The sequence below is a fragment of the Osmerus eperlanus genome, chromosome 10 (genome assembly GCF_963692335.1).
Source record: "Osmerus eperlanus chromosome 10, fOsmEpe2.1, whole genome shotgun sequence".
Classification (NCBI taxonomy): Eukaryota; Metazoa; Chordata; class Actinopteri; order Osmeriformes; family Osmeridae; genus Osmerus; species Osmerus eperlanus.
This window is the reverse complement of record NC_085027.1, coordinates 9,834,681-9,858,258: the sequence shown is the minus strand read 5'-3', so window position 1 is coordinate 9,858,258 and position 23,578 is coordinate 9,834,681. Positions and strand designations below refer to the sequence as shown.

Here is a 23,578-nt window from a genome sequence, read left to right as displayed (position 1 = left end):
GAAATATGTTGTACACAGTATCTATACAGTGAGATGTTGTTAAAACACACCTTTCCACATGCTGACTCTCGACTGATTTCCCACTGGCAGTCATTCCTGTTAGCTTAAAACCATGTTGAGAATATCAGGGTATATGTTAACTATCATGGATATGGAAACACACTCTTTCATCTGGTGCTTTTATGAATACATTTAGAATGTAGAGCATACGAGCTACACTTGAAGCTAATGACATGAATTATGAATTATGTCTGACTGTTCATCCTGGTAGATTTGTGGTCTAACATCTGGTTCGTTGACAGAGCATTAGGACTAAGTTAGAATTCAAATGATTTGACATGCATTTCAAATATCACAGGCAGTTTGTTTCTTATGCATTGGATCATAATCAGCAATGATTTTGAAATTGCATTGCTTTAAGTAACATCAAAGCTAACCTACATACATCAAGAGTAAAGAAAGTGCACAGGAATTTTATATTATGTTGATAAATACAGTACATATTGTATTTGACCTTCAAGAGCATGCAATCTCACAACACACCTGCACACCAGAAAGAACAGATTTATTTGTTCAAGGACGATATTTTCTGTATATGGTACCTTTGTATCGTTCCTGACTCATCTCAGGTACACAAAGAAATAATAATAGTATTTTTAATGGATTGTGCCAGCTGTTCATATGGCAGACTATAAATCTGATATATTGTTTTTGCTCATACTGTATGCAATATGATTGCAGTAACTGTTTCAACTTGAATTGACTTGTCAGAAGTACTTTAAGACACTTCAAAGAACAATACACAATAGGTACCACATGGTACCAAATGCTACTGGAAATAATTACATAATAGACAGTTTAACATGTTTTAATACATGAGTAATATTTTGCCTATAGGTTTAAAAGGGAAATATATAGTTTTTGATGTTGCAGTCTTATCGCGTTAGACAATGCAGCATTCTGGAACCTTGTTACAAGGACAGGTTTTGTCTACAAAGGGGTTGCAGCACTTTGTGGGAAAAGCTAGCACTCAAGGTCCTTGTTTCCATGGTAACTGTGTGAGTGAGAACAAGTGAGAGACTGCCGTTGAGAGGATGCCGGAGGTGAGTTCAGGATGCAGAACGATTTGAGCCATGCAATATTTTCCATTAAATAATCCCCTCTGTTTAGGGCCATCTTAGATGTGCTGTGCCAAATCGCTATGGTGTCTTAACCAGAGGATCTATGCTTCCTATATGACCCTGAACTGTAAGTTAAATTCTCACAATTTTGTTAAGGCTACGAGTGACAAGAGACTGATTTTACTTAGATGGATACACTGGATATTTACTTTTTAATGCTTCTTTATATTGGTTACCATAACACCTTTTAATGTAACGGGACAGCAAAACAATAATACAATTCAAATTCTTAATAGTAAGCTAGATGATAAACTTACATAAACCAACTATAAGTAAAATGTCCTGGACATAGTGTAATGTATTCATGGTATAGTACAACTTGTACTCGCTGTGATATATTGTTTTATTATTGTTGCTTGTTTTTTTCTACAGGTACACTTGCACTTATAGCGGCTCATGTTGTTTAATTGTAACTTGTTTAACTACATGCTCTTATGGTTCTTCCCTTTGGCACTTACTTTGGTTGTTCACAATGTGTGCTTCATGTTTTTGGCTATTCGCAATGTTTTTGTGGCTATCTTGTTGTTATTATCAGTGACCTATGCACTTGTAAAGCTCTCTCTTGGAAGTCGCTTTGGATAAAAGCGTCTGCTAAATGAATAAATGTAAATGTGTAAATGTAAAATGTAAACTTCTCTAATGAAACACTCCCAAAAATCTACAGTACAGAAATGTCACACATAAACGTGCCACCTCTTTTAAACCCCATACCCAGAAATACCTTCAATTACACAATAATTCTCTTATTTGCAAAGGCTAAGCTAAAGTAAATCACTCAAGCAAATGAATTGTTTTCGAGATGTGAGCATTACATGCTTGTTGTCTTGATTCTTTAGTGAACATGGTCTGCTGGATGTAAGATGGTAACACATGGGAACTTTCACACTCCAGCAACACTGACTGTGACTTAAAAAATGTATGAAGGATTGATTGCCTGAGAAACTGTAGTTGTCCAACTGTAGTCCAACACCTTCCACCTGTAACTTGTTCAACACAATGACCCTTCAGAGAGCAACAGCTCAACGTTGTCTTCTTAATGTGTTACTGAATAACAAAAATGACTCTGGTGCTGTGATTTCACCTCTTTACAATGATTTATTGAAAACATTAATGGTACTTTCAACCCTTAGTGGTTGAATAACCTAAAATGTGCTAGTGTGGTTCAGTATTGGCTTAGCCTACATCGTTTTTCATAATGCATACAGCAAACAAACTACGCTGCACGACTCCATTATGAAGAGGCAATTGTCACATTGTCTCAAACATGAGGGAAAGGGTCACCACACTTGGCTTAGCCTCTTCTATTATTGAGACAAATATATTCTGCAAAAACCTCTTTCGAAATGAACTAGCTTAAGCCAGCATAGTCCTTCCGAATGGGTTTAACTCCTCAAGTGGTCATAATAACCCACAATATACTTCGAATTGGTGCTGAAAACAAACAATTTCTGTAGTACTCCTTCTAGGCCTCATTATGAACCAACCTCCATCTTTCTGGAACCATAATGACCCATGCCAGACAAGACCTTATGTTGAGGAGATGCTGAAGACATACAGGGAGGGTCTCATGTACGTACATTTGCAAACGTAGCGTTATTAGCGCCATGGCCACCCGCAGATTGCGCACGTTGTGATACTTCAGTTTACGTCTTATTTCCTTCTCTCTTTCTATCATGGATCAGCCACCAAAGTCAAAACAGCGATGACTGTTTGAAATGATCCTGATGCCAATATTTGTAATGTAGCATTTTCAGTTCCCGCGACAGGCAGTCTTCGCTTTTACCTCAGTGCGGCATGTTTGTACATACCTCGCCATGCTTTTACGCGCAAATTGCGAAACAAATACGCCTGAAGTGGGCGCAAAAGTGTTAGTACATGCTGAGGCCCACAGTGTTACATATACAGTGTTAACATCCAGTGAATTAATTCTCACAATTATCTGCTTTACTAATACAAAATGTAACACCCAGACTCTTACCATCACTCCAATCTTTACAGTTTTCACCCATTTTTGTCCTTGCTGAATTTCTGAGAGACCTATTCACCAGATTCCTATCTGATTGGCCTGCCAGTCTGAATCTGACAGCATCTTTAAGGAGTAGGCTGAGAACTTGGCTTATTGTTGAAATGGATTGTCACTCACACTGCTCAGTGTACGACTCATTCGAGTCATCCCAAATCAGTATGCAGAGGACTGGCTCTCTGTGAAGCAAGTTCAGTAAAGTACTTTCTTTTCACCAGGCCTATTGGGGAGGTAGAGTGTTTGACATTCATTTTTGCCTGGAGCCTCGACAGAGAGTGACTTGCAATTACTGAACGAAATTGAGAGTTCAAGGAACACGTGTGCTCAGTTAATAGTTTTCATCAGGATTTTTGCTAGCTACAACCCAAAATGCCATGTGAAATGTATACAAGTCTGCCTAATGCAATTGTGAAACCTTAGTCAGAATTCAGGTCTCGAAAATATCTTTGCCAAAATCAACAATAATGTCCCTTTACCAAATAGGGTAAGCAGCAATGTTGAAATTGGCTGTTGTTAATGGGTTGAATGTTGATTTTGTTACCTATACAAAGTAAACATTGTCAACAAGAGAGCATGGACAAAAACATTATTGTATCTTAAATTAATTTTTACATCAAACTCTTACCATCTTGACTCTCTAACCATGCCATGATATACAAAATATTTAGACATATACATAATATTTCAAATTTAAAGGTAAGGTGGGACCGGTGACCATTTGAGATGGTCATCTCCTGGGGTTTATGATATCCTGACTTGGATGGAGACAGAAGACACTTCCAGCTTTGGTGTTTTATTACCTGGGAAGGCCTAAGTTTTAAGACTGTTGATCTAGAGTTAATTATTGTTGATTAGGCTGATTGTACTGAAAGATTGTATTCTTTTGAGTTAATGAGCCGATGACGGAAGGGCCATGGAACAGCTACATTTCTGTATTGTTATTGTGGATGAACCAATGACTCTTGAGAACTGTGTACTATAAAATGATGTGTTGAATGATGTTCTTGGGAGCTCAGGGTCATCAGCTGTTAAATGTTGGTGTCTACTGTATTCTCTGGTTCCTCTAGGAAACTAGATGGAGCTGTATGGGAATTGTCTTTGTGATACAGTGTTAAACTCTTAATACTTAAACTCCAAATGATTGATAAACTGTCCATATTCAATGGACAGTTCAATGGACTGTTCAATAAATAATCAGGATTTGAAAAATGGGTGTTAACATTAATCTTGCTTTTGTTTTACATGCTGTGCCTTCTTACAATTTAATAACCAACACATTTAACAGAGAAACTACAGTTAATCCTACACTACTGTTTATAAAGTGTGACAATTGTAATGTGTAATACATCTTAAGGTTGCCATGTAATCAGATCGCCGGTGTTACTACTGTACATGCTGAACCACAAATGACCTAGACTAAAATATCTCCCCTAACTGAATGATCTGTCTTCTCCTAGTATGAAGCATTGGTGAAAATGATTTTCACTCACTCATCTGTGGCAGGAAGTACAGGCAATATAGCAGGTGGTAAACTGCTGAGGTTTTCACAAAAGTGAGGAAGAAATCACTGAAAGTATCTGTTGCCTTTGAGGCATATTCCCAACAAATGTGTCCAGTCTGTTTGCAATGAAACTTTGACCTTGACATTGTAGGATATTTGGACTCAGTAAAAAAAAGTAATCTGAGAATATATTGGTTTACTTGAGTTGGTACATTCTATCAAAGCTAGACAGAAGCAAACTGTTGCTAAGCAGCACACGGTACACAAGAGGATTTCTCTGGTGCTATCCATTCCATTCAGCTCAACATTTTGTTCCTTCTTTAACCTACTTGCTTTGGTTGCCTATTTATTGTAGTGCTGTGAAATTCACAGTATCAATTTGGAATTTTAACAAGCTTGAGGGTGAACTAGTATTAGTGTATGTTTACCCATACATCGCACTGCATTACAAAATTGTATCTTGTACATTTGTATTTTTTGTAATATTTGTATTTTTATATTGTAAATTACGACAACTTATATTTTATTTTATTGTATATTTTATTTAATTCTAATTCCACTTAGTACTGCTAGTTTATGTACCCTTAGTATAGATAGTACACATATTTAAATTTTAGGTCCCTATATGTTTATTGTATGTGCCATACAATTATCTTCCTGCCAAAGCAAATTCCTTGTCTGTGCAAACTTTCATGGAGAATAAATCCCATTCTGATTCTGAACCATATGGCCTTTCAGTGTATTAAGCAGGGCAGTGGAAAAAGACTGGATGAAGTGGGCAATCTCGACACACTCGTTCGTACACTCAGTGTAAAGATTCTGCAATCGTTCAGTGCGCCTCATTTGAGTATCCCCCTAAAACAGCTCAGGTACTGAATACATAAATAAAACTAAGAAGCCAGTGTCTGTGTAATTAGTGTAAGTGTTTAATTAGATTTAGTAGGTTTATGTGCTCAGTGTAGTGGGCTATTCACTCAGATAATAAAGCTGACCTTCACTATCTTGGAACTTAGCTCAACAACCATTCCCCTATTCTCTTTTGTGTAAGTGAACATTTTAGCTCTATTCACTTTCCCAGTGGGCTTTATTGAGGATGCTAATGAGAACTGTTTTAGACAGACAATTTATTAGGTTGAAACAGTAGAAGACATGTAACCTTGTGAAACCATACTGATCTCACAAGCTGACATTCTTTTTAGCTAGAACTTTCTGTCCATGAACATTTAAGCTTCATATTAAGTGAGGTACCATTTATAAAGCCCTTCATGTACTGCTTTGCAATGCCCTTTATTCACAGAGCTCATACATGAAGTCTTTTACATGTTTTTAATGCCTTAATTGACATCCTACTTCCTATGGCCTAATATGAAATTGTGTTGAAACATGTAGTCTGTGTAAATGAAATGCATTCTTGCATGGCTACTATTTGAGAAGAATGAGTGACATTCTTCATAATTGTAATTATATTATTACTATTATTATCTATATCATTATATGCTGAGGTGTCCTCATTTGGTCCACCATGAATCCTGAACATGATATCTATCATGGGCTCTATGACCACTATCTTTGATCAGCTGCTCCCACATTGGTAGCTTTGTAGACATTCACATCCTTTCTTCAACCCTCACATGAATCTGTTCATGTTTCTTAGAAGTATACACTGCTAAGATAAATAAATCTGTATTTGTAATTGATTGATTTACTTGAAACAGACACAATTACATACTACTAGGCTACATGTTAGCGATAGTTCCAAAACCAGGCCAATGCTAAAAAAAAACACCTCTCGGGCCGGTGTTTGAGAGGAAATCAATTGCCATCTTTCATCACATGGGCCATGAACAATACGCTTCAAGATGTAAAAATCTAACCTACAAATAGGTTTCATTGTAATACACTTTTGCTTGCCACCTGTTACTGGATGTTTGGCAAAACTTTAAATTAGGGTTACATCAACTACCATGTAACTTCAATTCAAAAATGGTTATGATTACACAAACCTGCTTAAATCAACATTTGGAGCAAGCTGAAATCTTATATTTGGTGCTTATCCAGCATATAACCACAATATCTCAACCTTATATGGAGCAAGTTCGTTGCAGTATGATGATCTGAAGGTATTTTTCATCAGGACTGAGACTTCTATGTGCACAAATGAGACCATTGATGCAGCAAGAATGTGTGAGGAAAACCTTCCACCCTTTTCATGAAAACTCCTGTATAGTATTCCCTTAGTATTCGGTTAACATTATGCTTTAAAGTGTCAGACCTAATTGCTACAGCAGTCTATTTTTTTTCAATGGTACCCTTTCCTCTGAAAACTAGAACCAATAACTCATTTATTCTCCACAAATATCCATTTATTTGTCACATTTACTGAAAATCACAGTTTATTGAAAGGACACAGAAAGGTCAAATAACAGATAAATGTAGCTAGGAGTAACTACTCAGTGCATGGCACATTCTCAGGGAGACGACCCATTGTGAGTCTTTGGCTCTTCACCTCTGGCATGTTAAAGGCAGAAAGAGCTCTGAAATATTAAATGTTGAAAAGTTGGCCAGCCAACTTGAGCCTCTATAGTTCAAAATATGGAGAGTAAATTAACCTTGCTACAATGAGTGGCAAAACATTATTGTAAGTTTGGTGTTACAGCATTTCTTTTTATCGATTTGAGTACTTTTTACAATATCTGACTTTACCAGTGCAAAGGGATTTATTTAGAAAGTTCCCACATTTAGAAAGTAGTGTCCTCACTGAAAAAATCTAGGAAGTAAACAACAAAATGATTGATCAGAAAACAAGTTACCAGTGCCATTGCTACCTTTAAAATAAGTCTAGAAGTCTAGAATGCATGCCATTTCACTATGCAGGATTTCAATTGAGAAAGTTTGAAATTTGAGATTGTTTTCATTTGAAAATGCCAGTGTCTATCTTCTGCAAATGTTTCTTTGTGTGTGTGTGTGTGCATGTTTGTGAATGAGTGTGTGTTATGTTTGTGAGACCACATGTGGGCACGCAAGTGTGTGCTCTGAGAAATATCCTCCAGGCCATACAGGTCTTCTGCATCTCAGTAGATATCCCATTCATTCAGTTGGGTCGTTTTGATGTTTTGCTGCCTTCCTCTGCCACCCTGCTGTCATCTGAGGACTTTTCCATGTATTTTTCAATCTGTGCTTGGCTCCTTTGCTGTTAGATTCCAAAAACAAGAATTCATTATGAGCAAGAGTGACAGGATACCAGTGAAATATTGTTCTGCAAACAGAAAGACTACTTACTGACTGACAGCAGTTTTACATAAACATACATAGAAACAAAGCTTTTCATAACTTTCATATTTGATGATTGTTCGACAATCATATACAATTTTTATATTTACAATAACTGTCTATAATTGGTTAATTAGGCTACGCAACTGCTTTTCAACTCAGCATCTTGAGAAAATAAACACACTCACAAAATAAACATCCATTAGACAATTATCCCATATTTTCAGACAACATTTTCAGGGAGGAATAAAAAGCAAATCCTGCCTGAATTGGATTGGTAAATATATTTGTGATGTTATAAGGTATTTCAGTTATTTTTGACATCACATTTGAAAGATGGGCACCAGTTCAGCAAACCAATGTTTTTAGCTGCAAGCCAAGTCAGCAAGCATCTGTTAAACGTTTACCAATGTCTATGGGGTGGCTGCAAAAAAACTGAGCTTCATCTTCACACTGCCTGGCAGTGATCAACAATTTTTGCCTGGAGAGAAGCAAAATAAGTATGGTTGTGCAGATGGATTTATACTGTCACCTTCAGTCATACATGAAATAAAATCTTTATTTCACAATCATAGCAACATTCTCCTTTGAGATACTACAGTATAAGCTCTAGACATATTAAAATAATAATTCAGGGTTCTGAGAGCTTACAACTCAATTAGTCAAGTAGTAAGTGCGTCCACTTCCTTCTTCTAAATTCGGATAAAACCGAGGTTCAAATGTTCGGTCCTAAAAAATATAGAAATAATTTTTCCAATCTGACCTTAGACCTAGACGGCGTCAAAGTCTCTCAAAGCCAGCTAGTAAAAAATTTAGGAGTCACAATGGACCCAGACCTTTCGTTTGAGTACCATATTAAGCAAATTACCAGAACTGCATTTTTCCATCTACGTAATATTGCCAAAATACGAAAATTTCTCTCAAAGGATGATGCCGAAAAACTAATACATGCATTTGTTACGTCCCGATTGGACTATTGCAATGTGTTGTTCTCTGGCCTCCCAATTACCCACCTAAAAAATTTACAGCGGGTGCAAAATGCTGCTGCTAGACTATTAACCAGAACAAGAAAGTTTGATCACATAACATCTACTCTTGTCTCTCTACACTGGCTCCCTATCCAAGCCAGAGCTGACTTCAAAGTTCTACTACTAACCTACAAATCTCTGCATGGATTGGCACCACTGTACCTCTCCGGTCTCCTTGCACCCTATTGCCCCGCAAGGACACTTAGATCTCAAGATGCCGGCTATCTGGTGGTTCCCAAAATTAAGAAAAAAACAGCTGGAGGTAGGGCGTTCTCATATAGAGCACCTCTTCTCTGGAACAAATTACCCGTCTCAATTAAGGAGTCTGATACTGTTTCGACATTTAAAATTAGGTTAAAAACGTTATTGTTTAGTCAATTCTACGACTGTTAAAGGTAAGTATGTTACTTGTTGGAGGCAACGGGGGACGGGTTGTTTCCATCCTTATTCTATAAGTATAACTTATTTTAGAGTTCTCTTCCCCTGGAACAGATTTCATGTTCCAAATGAGGGGGGCTGTCGCTGTCTTGGTGTGTGGGGTTGCATCAAATTCCCCTTTTTTGCTCTGTTAAATTGCTGCACCAGTCCACACTTGACCGGTGGGGATCTCATTCTATTATGACTGTAACTGTTAGCTGCTCCTGGCATTCTCTAATCCCTGCTCTCCTCTCTCTGTCCCCCCCCACACACATCCCTTGTGGTGTGGGGGGTTTGAGTTGTCAGCACCTGCCTGGTCGTCGGTCAGCCAACCCTGGACCTGGTCGCGAGTCTCCCGGTCCTGTCCTACATCTATAAAGTTGAACAATGGACTTTGGTGTTTTAAAAACCCATCGACACTGTATGACTATGTTTAGCCTGTGTTCTGCTCCTCTCTCTCACCAACCGTCTCTGGAGGAGGGGATCCCTCTCTGAATTGCTCCTCCCAAGGTTTCTTCCATTTTTTTTCTCCTGTTGAGAGTTTTTTGGGAGTTTTTCCTTGTCTTCCTTGAGGGTTTAGGTTGGTTGAGGGGCAGTTCTATGGGCATATGTGAAGCCCTCTGTGACATGCTTGCGTGTAAAAAGGGCTATACAAATAAATTTGATTTGATTTGATTCCAACGCATAGTCATACTGGAAGTACAGCACCCTACCCATGCTCATGCATTTATCTGAGGTTGAGTAGCTAATATATATTATATTTAAAGCTTTTTGTATTTTCAGTTTCATGTAGTGGAGAAGGGAAGTTAACTTTATTCTGAAATCCCCTAAGCTAAACCAGCAGCAGATCAGCTCATTAACCTCTCAGACAGGTTTTGAGTCAGTGGTGAGGGGTTTGTTCAGCAGTAATATGAAATGTATGATTTGTATTCAAATACTTACTACCGCCTCTTACTACACACTGTTGCAGGTTAGTGCAAATGACAGAATCTTGTCAAAGTGCAGTGCAATCTGTGGATTCCATTTAATTGGAAGAGAAAGTATGTTTGTCATTCGGCCTACATAATTATACATGGCTAAATGGGTAAATGCACTCTATATAGTCCATGAATGTTGAGTTCATGAACAGTGCTTTCCTGGATAGACACCACTCAAGTTGAGGGCTTTTTCCAGTACCCATAACCTATGTGACAGAGGTTTGACTTTTCCCATTCCTGTCAACTACATTGTGCAAAACCACAAATACAACAAAGATAAAGGCACTGCAAATTCTAAGAGAATTATTGACCAAATCCCACATTTTCTAGCAGTATTTTAGCACTCACTGGATAAGTTAGAAAAAAACCCCACCTAGCAAAAACTGTATTGGATACTTAATAATGTAATTGGATAATTTGTGTTTCAAGTTAAAATCACTGAATCCTTTTTGCAATTACAGGACAACAAAATAAAGCCGTGCCCCCCCCCTCCCACCCCCCCCCCCCCCACCAGACCTCGGCGGAACTTAACTTCAGCTCGACTAGTCAGGTGACTTAGTATGTCAAATATGGCTCTAGTAGCTGGTGAAAACATGGTCCTACCAGCAAGCGATCGACACATTTGCAACTCCCTCTCTCATAATCTGTCAATTTGAGTGAACACAGGAGGGAGAAAGCACCGGGTTTTTGGTTCTAAAAAGATGCCTAACACATAATAGACAAAAGACTACTGAGAGCCGGAAGCATAGAAGACAAAAACAGTGAATGTTACTTGCTCATTTAAATGCCATGCATCCACATGATCCATTGCCTAAATTAACTTTGGCATCTCACTTTTTGAAATTATAATTTCTAATACATACTGTAACCTATGGAAGTATACTGTTAAAATGGAGTAAAGATCCAACACCATCACTAAGAGTGCGGCAGCCACATTGTTACACAATGTTGTGCCGAATTGATATGGAATGCATTGTGTCGCTGCACCATCTGGCACTTCGAAACAGGTGTGACTCTATTCCACATGATTGAGGTAGCCAATATGCATTGGTTTGGCAGAGCGTAATACGAGGAATATCACAGTTCAGTAGATTGTGGTGGCATTTTCTCAAGTGTTATTCATATGTATTAATCATATTCCACACACAACCACATAGTTTGAAAAATGAGAAAATTTGCATGAGAGCCACAGTGTTGAGACCAGGTCCATATGTAATTAAATATTACTTGGGAAGGAATATAATGTAAGAATAAATGTTTCTTATGTTTCTAATAAAAGGTTCTTCTAAATGGTCCCCCCCCCACACACACAAGTTATTTTTGCACTAAGAAAACAATACACAACAATGTACAATCTGTTACATAAAATATTTTACAATACAATTCCATTATACATCATGTTTTGGACCCACCTGGTGTTCTGTATGCTTTTTACTTTCAGGAGGTGATTCCTCAGTCTGATTTTGGAAGCAATCGACACCAATCTGAAGGAAGACAAGAACATAAACATAGCTAGCAACAACATTTGTTTCTGGAAATGCTTTTCTTGATAGGATTCAATGAATTAATTGTTATTCTCAGTTAAAGGAGACATTTTTGAACTTCTTGCTTCTACGTGGCAGTTTTGTACCGAGCTAAGCTGAACTGCATGAGCTTCTTGTTCACACCCTAAGTTGAACCACCCTTTGTTACCTGTACTGCGTGGGGAAATGGGGAAATAAAAAAACAGTATAAGTACAGCAGACCAGTAGAATATACCTACAGTATAGGGCTGTAAAAAGTGCAACAAAAAAAGTGTTGTTGCTAAAGCCTATGACCTAATTATTGCTCTTCGTCAAGGCATGCCATCTACCACTGCAATTCAAAAATGAAACCACATTAGTGGAAGGTAATACGGTACAGCCTTTCTCCAACACTATGGCCAGCTTCATGAAACATTTACAGAGAAGCAGTTAGGTTGATAAGAGGAGTAGTTATCTGGGGACCTATGTGCCTTCTCTAAGCAAAAACACAATAAATACTACCTACTGCACCTATTCACTTTGATGGGGTAATTGTAGCACCTTGCATGGTAACAATGCACAGATTCACAAAGGCAGAGCATTGTATCAGTTTGAACCGTATTTAAAATTGACTACTTTTGTTTCTGATCAACTTAATCGAAAACAGTTTGTTCTCCTATGTTCTTTGACTTTGTAGGTGAATCATTAAAGAAATGTAATTATTCAAGTCAGGGCTTTCTTATATATCTCAGTCCTTTTGCTCATTCATTGTGAATGAAGAACTATTGCACGGTTTCAAAATACTGCAGAAAAACTATCACAGACTATAAAATACTTTTTAAAAGAGCGTAGAAATAATTGCACTCCTCATTGCCTGTTTGGGATGAACAACACAGAACAGAGTCTTCACATGTATATATCCCTTCTCATTGGTATTCGTAACCAGTCTTCTTGATACAGGATTCCCCTCTTACAACCCCTGCCAAAATGATATCATCAATAATGCGACAACAACGGACATTGTTTTTGGCACGATTTCATTACGGGACAATCTCTTTGACATGTTTCCATGGTGGGTAATTTTCTTGGTAGATCCTATCCCCCCTAACCATGCTCTTTCTCTCTCTCCAGCGGCCTAGTGGCTCATTTAGCTTATAGTTATTGATAACCACATGTCAAAAACACCCATTCCCTATGGGACTGCACCCTCTCGCCCCTGCCCTCATAGGATTTTTCTGGTTTTGACACATCATTAAAATGGGGTTGTCATGCCTGGATTTCTTGTCAAGAGAGCACCGTCATAAACAAGGCATGGTCATGAGACAACATGCAGTATAGCTGTACATTTGATAAAGAGTTAGGGATGTTTCATATGTCACAGAATTTTGAGCAGGACTGTAGTCCTTCATTTTCAAACTATTGATATTCGAGGTCAGGTAATGCAAGTGAAAAAATGCGTTACTATTGCTAATCCTTGACCCAAAGTTTAAGTGCAAATTGTAGGAGTTCATCAATACCTATCGGTTTATATGGCGAATATAACATTTTTTACAAGTGATAACTTGAGTAAAAGTGGATCAGGTAACTAATGAACAGCAATTCAATGAACAGATGAACCTGTTGAATTTGGGCCTGAGGGTCACAAATAGCCTATTACAGTTTAATTACTCCAAAGGCTCACCTTTTCCATCTGGCAGTCCTTGAGTACACCACTCTCTCTCCTCATTACCCCAATGTTCACAGGCGATTTGCTGGCTGTGATGATTCTCTGAACTTTTGGGATATCCTGTGCGAAGAAAGAAGGATTTACAGTTCAGAACCCCATTTAAAGAGATATGTGGCGTTGTAGAACAGCTGTTATGTGGGATTTGTACATTCATTTTAGGCACTACATCTCTTTATACAGTGAATGGCACTCTTTTTCATTTTGTTATAGCTTACTTGTAAGAAACCAGAAATACCATCTGCTTCTATCTTTAAGTTAAACAGTTGTAATTATGTTCAGTAACAGGTACATTCATTAGGAGTATTGTAGAACACTTTTTGATCAACACCAACCAATGCCTGCATTTACTGTGATATGCACAAAACTGTGCCATGCAAAATGTTGGAGTAAAAAAATGCAGTGGGTATCATGAAATAAGAAAATTATCTGGGAGTGGGAAAGGGTGCAAGTCCTGAGGTTAAACCAAGTTCCTGTAGTTCACTCATTTTTGTGTTGCTTGTGATCTTTCTAAACTTAACCCAAAACTGGAATGCCTAAACCCAACATTGACTCTAATCTAGCCATTGCAAGGACATGCAAAGCCTAAAATATATCAACATCATGTGGGACTTCTTCATGCTTGGCAATGCATTTATTAGTGCTTAGTCGTTAATGGATCCCATGCCTTTATAAAGGGTTTAATGATGCAGTCCTTTATAAAATGTGCGGATTTTATTCAATAAATGTTATTCATCACATGCAGATAAGAACAACCACGGTCCCATCTAAGTGCCAGTCTGATGTTGTTTTTTGTAAGTAACTGTAAATGTAAACTGAAAATGATTACAAATGTTACATAGAAACACTTTTAGCTTGACAGTGTCATAATCTAGTCATATAATGCTAAACCCTTCTGCACAGGGTTAGCAAACCTTTTAGCTTGGCATTCCCAAAATACCACATCAGTATATCATGGATTATTTTAGAGTCGTAAATGTGCTGTTTTGTCTTTTGAAAGTAAAAAACTCAATCATATCTTAGTTTTGGAACAGATCACAAAGCCTCCAAAATGTGTGAAAAGCCACAATGTTTCTTCTTTGTAAAATGCAGGACAAAAATCTATAGTGCCGATCCAGATAATTAAATCCTAATTGAAGTTGAATTCAAAATTGATTTGTACAGTATGTGTGATGGATTTATAACAACAAAACAATTCATTTTAAATGTTACAATGTTTTCAATTATATTTCTTTAGATTGCTGTGACCTCAACTACAACACAAAGGTTTTCTTTCTGGATTAATTTAAACCTGGAAACTGTAGAAAAGCCTACAGTAACAGCTGAGAGGAGGCCAAAGAAATATGTGTAATTTCCTCAGGCACAGTGCCCCAAGCATTTGAGACATCATCTCCCATTACTTGGATAAAAATTGCATGGTATCAGACTGCAAAACTTGGCTTCTTCCCTCTGCCTGTTAAATATGAAGCAACTTCCACTCCAATTTTGCTGATCCCTGCAACCTCGCACTAATGAATCTTTCACCAGCCGGGGTGTGGTGTGTGTCTTTATGCCAGGCTGGAAGCCTTATCTATGGTGTCTACTGAAGCTTAAGGCCCATTATGTTAACTCAGACTGTGTGCATGAAGCTGAGAGGGCTTGCTGCACATACTTGAACAAACATTTCAGCACTGATCCACTTTGGAATCCAAAGACACAAAGCGGATTTCAGCAAGAGTGTGCTCACAAAATACTCTATATTTTATTATCCAGCCAGAGGATAACGGCCCCTGCAAGTTATGTTTTGCGAAAGCTGTTTGGAGGAATTGTAAAAACCTTTGTAACCTTTTATTTCATGTCATTGCTTTTCCATTATTACTTGCACTGTGCCTAATAATTGCCTTTTGATCAATTACAAGAATAGGCCTCATATTAGTCATGCAGGCTGACAAATAGAAGCATGTCCAACAGAATGCATTCAGCAGCTTTATATTTCTATTTAATCAATAATAGATACAAAAATACACAGCAGAAAGCGGATCATGGATAGGCATATGGAATAATTTGAGTGCGGTTATGAGGGTCCTGGTTCATAGAAATGTTTTGGAGGAAGAGTAGGTGTATACAGAATCACCAATCAAAAACAGCTGACATTCCTTTCTCTCTGAAATAAATTAGGTCCATCTGCAGACATAAAGGAGAGGGGGGGGTCTGTATTTTGACCATCCTTGACAGATTAAAATGAGACATGGCTCATTCCTTGTGAATGTGTGTACTTCAACAGATGGAGCGGCGCATTAATCTGTACAGTGAAAACTCTGATCCTCCAACAGACAGTAGTCGTACAGGAGAGGATAGCGACAATCAAAGGGCAACGGATTGGAACTATTTGTATGCTAATCTAAAGGTGTAAAAAACTTGATTAGTATAAGCAGATCTTAGCTCAAACTTAGTTTATTTTAGTTGACTTGTCTGTGTCAGGCAGCCTCTCTACCCTCATTCACTGCCACACACTAATGAAAAGGAACACCGGCGAATTCTCATCTGCTGTAATGGAGTCATCTTCCGCAGCTGTGAACACTGAGTATAGTTTATATCTTTGGATGTAAAGTGGCTTTTACAATACATTGCTCTACGTGTCAGCACCACTGCATGGTGGAGGGGTATTAAGTGTGATCAAGAAAGCTGTAAAAAAAAATAGAAAGGAGAGAAAAAAGTCCTTTGGGTGGCACATAGCTGGAGCGTCAAAGCTCTTAGACATCCAAGACATAGAAGCAGAATGAATTCCGACTGCATTGGGGAGGAAATCCTCTTAAGAGACAAAATTGCTCACCAGGATCATGGCAGATAAAATGCCCCAGCAGCAGCGTTGTGCCCGGCTTGATGATTTTGGTGTGACTGCAGCTATGGCAGTAGTAGTGCAGAAATCAGAACTAACACAATCTGTGATTAAGTCTGACATGGCGCCCCATGCTGAGGAGAGAAGGTGTGCTCCATTCTCACAGAGACAAGTGTATTGAAAGCATTCAGCACCGTATCAGTTCCAAACAAAGATCCATAGAGTCTCCAAATAGGGTGAGGTAAAGCCTATTTAAATCAATGTCTTGAAACGATGGATTCTGTTCATTGTAAAAAAAAACTTCACAGTTGTATGTGTCACAAGGTAGGCTAGTTCATGAGCCTGTCAAATTCTGAAAATGATTCATTACTCAATCCATCACTAATTACTTTTTACTTTCTGAAAGTACTGGAGTCGGAGTGCGGGAGAGTTCCTGGTCTTAAAAAGAGCGCCCTGGCTGTAAAGTAGGAGTGTCAAGACTGCGTGGCGGTGGTTCTGACTGACAGCAATAAATTCTCGGAGACCCACATGAACCAGCTTTGCCCAATTTTTTGCCGTTACCCTCTAAATATTGTATTATTAACAATATATGGGATTCACAAGATCACATGTAGTAAAACCAGCAAGTGAGACATTTAAATGATATAGGACAGACCCTGTCCAAAAACAATATTTAACTGTCAACCCTTTCTCATATCCATTAATTGCCCGTATTAAACTCTTACGCTACTTTATAGAAATCCTTTTGGAATGTATTCATATTGTGGTTGGTGCAAAAATGACCGGTCCGACAATGTTGAAAAAAAACCTAGCATGAAAATCATAACCTTGCATGACATTAAGTTTCCATACTTAAGGTATAGGCAAATCCTGTTTTACATTTACATTTATTCATTTAGCAGACGGTTTTATCCAAAGCAACTTCCAAGAGAGAGCTTTACAGAAGTGCATAGGTCAATAATCATTACATTTACATTTAGTCATTTAGCAGACGCTCTTATCCAGAGCGACTTACAGTAAGTACAGGGACATTCCCCCGAGGCAAGTAGGGTGAAGTGCCTTGCCCAAGGACACAACGTCAGTTGGCATGACCGGGAATCGAACTGGCAACCTTCGGATTACTAGCCCGATTCCCTCACTGCTCAGCCATCTGACTCCCATTAACGACGAAATCAAAAACATTGTGGGTAGCCAAAACATGAAGCATACATTGTGAAAACCAAATAAGTGCCAACGGGAAGAAACATAAGAGCATGTTTTCAGACCCCATAAATGTCTGCAGCTGTCATCCTTGGTTTGCTCTCAAGTGATTAAGTATAAAATATTTTGTACTCACTGACAAGACTCAGAAGAGACTCTCTTTTGAGGACCCAAAATAAAGAGTCTGTCATTTACATTTTATTTTAATTAAGAGTATATGTTTAAATAGAAGAGCCTGCATAAGTTGCTGGGCCGTGTTTCCATTATCATGTAAAATGCAGCTTGATCTAAATTAGTTTTGAACAGTGCTTCAGGAGTCATATTTTTCAGTCAGTGGTCTTAATGGTAAATATGTTCCTAGACACTTCTCAGCAAAGTGTCATTTACTGAATAACATAAATACACATTTCAGAGCCTAGAGCTGTGGCAGTTAAAAGAGCATCTTACCTTGGCATGTGGCTGTTGGAAAGTGAGTCTGGAGTTGTTCCCAAGTGAAGAGTATCTAAACAAGTGGGTAGAAGTGGCAGGGAATCTGTGGCTGCCAGTGGGCTGGTTTTGCAGGACAGCTGAAAAGCAGATGTGCACTGTGTCTTTCAATGCCTTCAGCTGAGATTCCTGTCCCAAAACAATAAGGTAAACATGAGAGTTGACACTCAATTCAATATTTGGTGGCTTCCTTGCCTATCCCGCACACAACACAAACTCATTACACAGATGGCATGTAACAACAACAGTCTAAATCTAATAGTGTGCTTTAATCCGTTAATTTTACTGTACTGTAATAGTGCAACAAACCCATCAAAGCATCTCTTCATAAAAAAGTAGAATATGTATTGTACACAGTACTGTACCAGATCGCTAACTTGCACATTGTAGTTGAGAAATATTGCATGGCATGATTGGCGTGATAAAGAACATTGTAGCCAGACAATATAATAATACATCATTTGAACAAACATTTGCAAATATTTACCTTGTCGAGGGCAGCCTTCTCCAGCTCATCCTTGGCCACTGTTAACTTGTGCTCCAAATCCATTAGTTGTTGCCCCTGTTGAAAGACAGGACTATTAAAACATTTGAATGCTTGAATTCTGAAAATGCTGCATTTAAATTTCACACCTTGTCTTGCTTAGCCTAATCTTTATTTAGTAGTCCATCTCTGCCTCCTAATTACTTTGGTCATCACTTTAACATTTACCTGACGGTTCATTTTTTTCTTAAACCCAGGCTTGTAAAAGAAAGAAAGAAATATATTCAGAAATAACAAAGTTAATGATTTAATTATTTTATTAGTTTGATATTGTCAATACAAAAAAGTTGCTAAAATCATAAGGTTCCTTGGAGAGCATTGTTGGGGTCAACTCCATTTGCACTCTATTAGAGTTCCATCCATAAATTGTCAATAAGGCTTTTTCAATCATTCCACAAATTAAATTCAAATTCGCAAATCGACATGAGAAATTAATTGACCCCCCAACTCTAGTCATTCCAATATTGAGAAATTCATCAGGTAAGGCAGAAGACTCTTAATAGGAGAAGAGGATTTACAGATGGCTTCAATAAAAGGGATCTGGTTGATGGACTTTGCGTTGTGAAAGTTTATGGTGCGCCTTTCACTGGGCTCTCGGAATGATATACTATAAGGCGTGCATTCAGAAATACTTTACAGGTGTGCATTCAGAAATACCAAGGTCAATCTCTTTGGCATGAGAAATATCAATAACTTGCGGAAAAAGGTATATGTTCTGTAGTGGAAAATATGTATCCATTTGGTGTTAACAGCTAAGGCTAAGGGTAGTAGTTGTCTAAATGGTGAAGTTCATGAAAGGTCTTACACACATTTCTCTTCCTGTGCCTTCTGCACCAAGCTGTCTGGTCTTTATTGCATGTTGCCTTGAATTCTACATATTCTCTTTTAGAGAAGCTTACCGTCAGATGCTGTTTTATTGTTAACTGCTTTCTCATTAGTCTTTCTTGTTAATCACTTTCATCAGACTCTCTTGACTTACTACAGTATTTCATTTGAAGATAATATAAACCCACATATTGTTTTATAAGAATAACAAAAAACAATTTGTTTACACAGTTTGTCTTATTTTGAGGAACATGAACAGGGGGATATTCCAGAAAGCAGGTCATGCGACATGCCCAGGTGAGTTAACTCCTCATATGACAACCAGCATTGTAGCAACATTGCCAGTAAGTTGCTGCAACATTGTGTGTCAGCTGGAGAGTTAACTTACCCGGTTATGTCGCATAACCAGCTTTCTGGAATACCCCACAGGTTCCAGATCAGACAGACTTTGTAAACACATGTAGTTTCCGGGGAAGGTTGCTCGCTCATTCAAGTTGTTGTCGGATTTCATTGAGTGAGTAAAGACATTAACTGCTGTGCCATTGATCGAAGATTGGAGCTTAGCATTTACAAGTAAGCATCACGTAGATTTTGTTTTATTGTTAGACAGCCACAGCATTTACATCCAGAGTAAAGGCCAGAACTAGATTTAATACAGTTTTCAAAGAACAAGTCAGGTCTTTCTTCCCCTCAAGGCCTTTTTTAAACTGGAAACCAAAGTAATAAACTTAGAGAAGTCGTTCTTTAATCATGAGCTAAAAGGACAGTATATAATCTCTCCATAGCAAATGCCGATTGAAAGGCAGAGGTACTCATTGCTCTGTGGACTGAATTACAGTAATAAGATAGGGGGCAGAGAATGTCTACTGAAGGGTGAACAAAAAAGCAGGGATTTTTAGATATAATTTGAAAAGAAAAAATGATGGTGAGGAATTTCAAAAGGTCTTTATTCTAACCGTCACATTAATAGGAATTGGCATTTAATAACCAACAAATCTGAACGCATTGGTTCAAATAACTACATTCAAAGAACTACAAGCAGGATTCAGTTTTTAACCAAAAAGAGCTTTGATCATTCTTTTGCTTTTATGAGAAAACTGCAACTCAGGATCTTTAATTGTAAGGGTCAGCAAAATGTTAAAGTGGTTTGGCCTAAGTGATAAATAATCTTTCTAATTTATAAATAAAACATTAAAAGCCACAGACCTTTATTCCACTGCACATAAAATCATGTCTATAGGCATTGTACAATAAATAATGCTAGATAACAGATATATTATAATAAACTCTATTACAATGGTAAGATTTAGCATACCGATAGTACATAGTTCCTACTTGGTACAGTAACATAGGGGTATGCTGACCTAATGCTGTAACCTGTTTATTGTTATACAAAATATTTCCATATATTGTATATTTAGTTAAATAGTTTTACTATAACCTAACACATAACTATTATATATTTAACAGTGTGTGATTGTGTATGAATATACACAAACATACATGGCCATGGGCCATTTCCAGTAGTATGTCCACCCCTCGGTTTCTCTTAATTAATTCCATCTCCAGGTTTTTCTTGTGCTGCAATGGATTAGAACATTGAACTTTTCTATTTTCATATTGTCTACAGTTTGTAAATATAAGATGTGTATTAAACAGTGTACTGATTAAATGGGGTTTAAGAACATTAAAGAATAAGGCTGTTTTGGGGTTAGTGGCCATCTGTGATTTGTGGTTTGGTGACAATGATTTACCATCTGTGACACTGACAGAAATGCTTTCCTATCATTCATCCTTGGGCCAGAATAGAACCACAAGAGCAGACACAGTGGACAATATATTCAGGGGGTGTAGAAGCATAAATCTCAGCAGAGAAGAATGAGGCCTTTCTCTATCCTCTTCTGTCATTATTTCATCTGACAGAGCTTAGGAATGATGGGTCAGAGGGATCATATCTTACATTTATGAAATGGTATTACAGGGCACTGTGGCAGAAATGTCAACTGACATTTCCCGACTTAGCACTGCAAACAAGAACCAAAAGGTCAGGCGATGTGCCCAGTAAATGCCAATGATTATTTTACAAATCCTAAAATACAAAAGTCCTGAAAAAGGTCAATTTTTGCAATTAGAATGGGCCTGTACTGTATGTGTCAGTGTGTGGCCAAAGCGTTTGAACTATTTCCAATTATGTAGCTAAAGATAAATTAGACAATTATTCATGGTATGTTTACAAATGGAGACTAAATAGCAAGTTATTAAACCAGTACCAATCCGTAATCCCAATAACAGCACAGTGTAGCCCCAATGCTGTAAAACATCCCATAAAAAATATGATCAATCATATATATTTTTTATTCCTGACTGAATTAAACCAGGTAAGGAACAAAGATAATATTTAAGGACAATTTTGGAAAAAAGGACACTGGATTTAGGTCATTTAGTAGTCATTGGATAAATCTCTAAATCTTGAGAAGGTTGGTTTTGATCACACTGTTTAATGTTGTGACTAGAATAAAAAACAGAAAACCTTAATGTGTCATTACCTAGAGGGTTTGACAACATGGTATTGGTGCTTCTGTCTTTTACTATTAACAGTATATAGTTGGGTGAATTTGAGTGCTGAGGCTCTCTGTAGACTGGTCACCACTATAAGAGAATCTTGTCAACTGCGGTCTAAATCAAGAAAAATTGCCCCTCCCCCATCCCAATGGGATTATCCATCCCAGGTGGACTCAAGCACCTGTTTACCTATGGTCTGGAACAGCAATAAAGCTGCCCCTTCAGTTTGCGCTTACCTTGAAAATTAAATCCTTTTTCCCGTACCGCAGCTCTTTCAGTTGAGCCTGGATTTTTTTGGACTGCAAGTAGAAGATAAGAAAATAAGTGTTAGCTTATTCAAATAGGGAAATTGGTTTTAGATCACGTAGCAGGATTTTACCGGCTGCAGCGGAAGACTCCTTTGTGAGTGTTCCCTGGGCAAAGCTCTGACTCAAAGGAGGGACCTACAGAGAGCAAGAAAATATCAAATCTCCTCTTCAGTGAACTGCAAAGCCCACACAATGATGCAGTCACACACTGGCTTCTTGCCCACTGTCTAAAGCTGTATTCCTGCTCCCCCTCCACTATGTACAGAACCACCACCACACATGCAGGCCCATAGTTACTTCTCCTCCTATTTCATATTCTAAGCCACAAACAAGACACACACAAGTGGTTGTACACATACGTACACACAAGCTCTCACTCATTCAGCACAATCAAACTTGACAGAATGCTAAATGCATGACTTTGCCCAGCCTTCCGCCTCACCTGTAACATAGTAGTAAACAAACACACATGTTATCAAACAGATTAACATTACTTTAGCTCCTTATCAGTAATGGTTTAAGGATTGGGAGGGTAGCTGTATAAACCACCACTCTACTGAGGTCGCTCACACAAAGACAAGTTTTAGGGAGAAGGAAAATGTTATCTTGGGAGAAACTACAAAAAACAAAAGATGCATAAATCAAAGATGAAATCAAGTTAAAAATAATACTTAAAAATCTGGAAGTGAAATGGAGTTATGCTTTAGACTTGTTTGAGCTGTTTCAATAAATCAGGAATTTTGTTTTAGAAATGGGCCTTTAAATTAAATAATAAAATTCCCTATAAAATGGAAAGAGGTTCCCTTCAACATGATTGTACACAACAAAGGTAATTTTTATGTTATACAGTGAAAAAGTTATGTTTTAATTACATTACTGTGTGGATCTTTCAAAAGGTCAGTCACTCAGAACAAGATCAGTATTATGATTACTTAATCTACTTTGTGAAATAATAATGGCAAGCTACAACAAGCTACCACTGTTTCCTTTACGAGAACCATTAACTTCTTTATTTTGTTCTCTTTATTCACAAAGTACTTTTCCCTCCCAGGACAGCCATCCTGGCCTCAGGTACTATAACTAAATTGAATGCTTGTATTCTTGGGCTAGTCATAAAATGTCAGAGGCTAAATAAATATGAGACATGTCAAATCCACAGATGCAAGCCAGCCAGTGTTAGATCAGGGGTCATTAAGTTTGTTTTGGTGGGAGC

At 37.8% G+C, this 23,578-nt stretch overlaps 1 protein-coding gene across 1 annotated transcript in view; it reads right to left on the bottom strand.

The window, feature by feature from the left end:
* Positions 1–7,061: 7,061 nt before the first annotated feature.
* luzp2 (leucine zipper protein 2) overlaps positions 7,062–23,578 on the bottom strand; it is a 71,430-nt gene continuing 54,913 nt past the window's right edge. Inside the window, exons 7-12 of the mRNA XM_062471843.1 lie at positions 22,294–22,356; positions 18,614–18,688; positions 18,088–18,255; positions 13,581–13,685; positions 11,810–11,881; positions 7,062–7,895 (exon numbers count right to left, since the gene is read on the bottom strand). Coding sequence (XP_062327827.1) covers positions 7,797–7,895; positions 11,810–11,881; positions 13,581–13,685; positions 18,088–18,255; positions 18,614–18,688; positions 22,294–22,356 — 582 coding nt within the window. The 3' untranslated portion in view covers positions 7,062–7,796. The remainder of the gene's footprint in view (positions 7,896–11,809; positions 11,882–13,580; positions 13,686–18,087; positions 18,256–18,613; positions 18,689–22,293; positions 22,357–23,578) is intronic.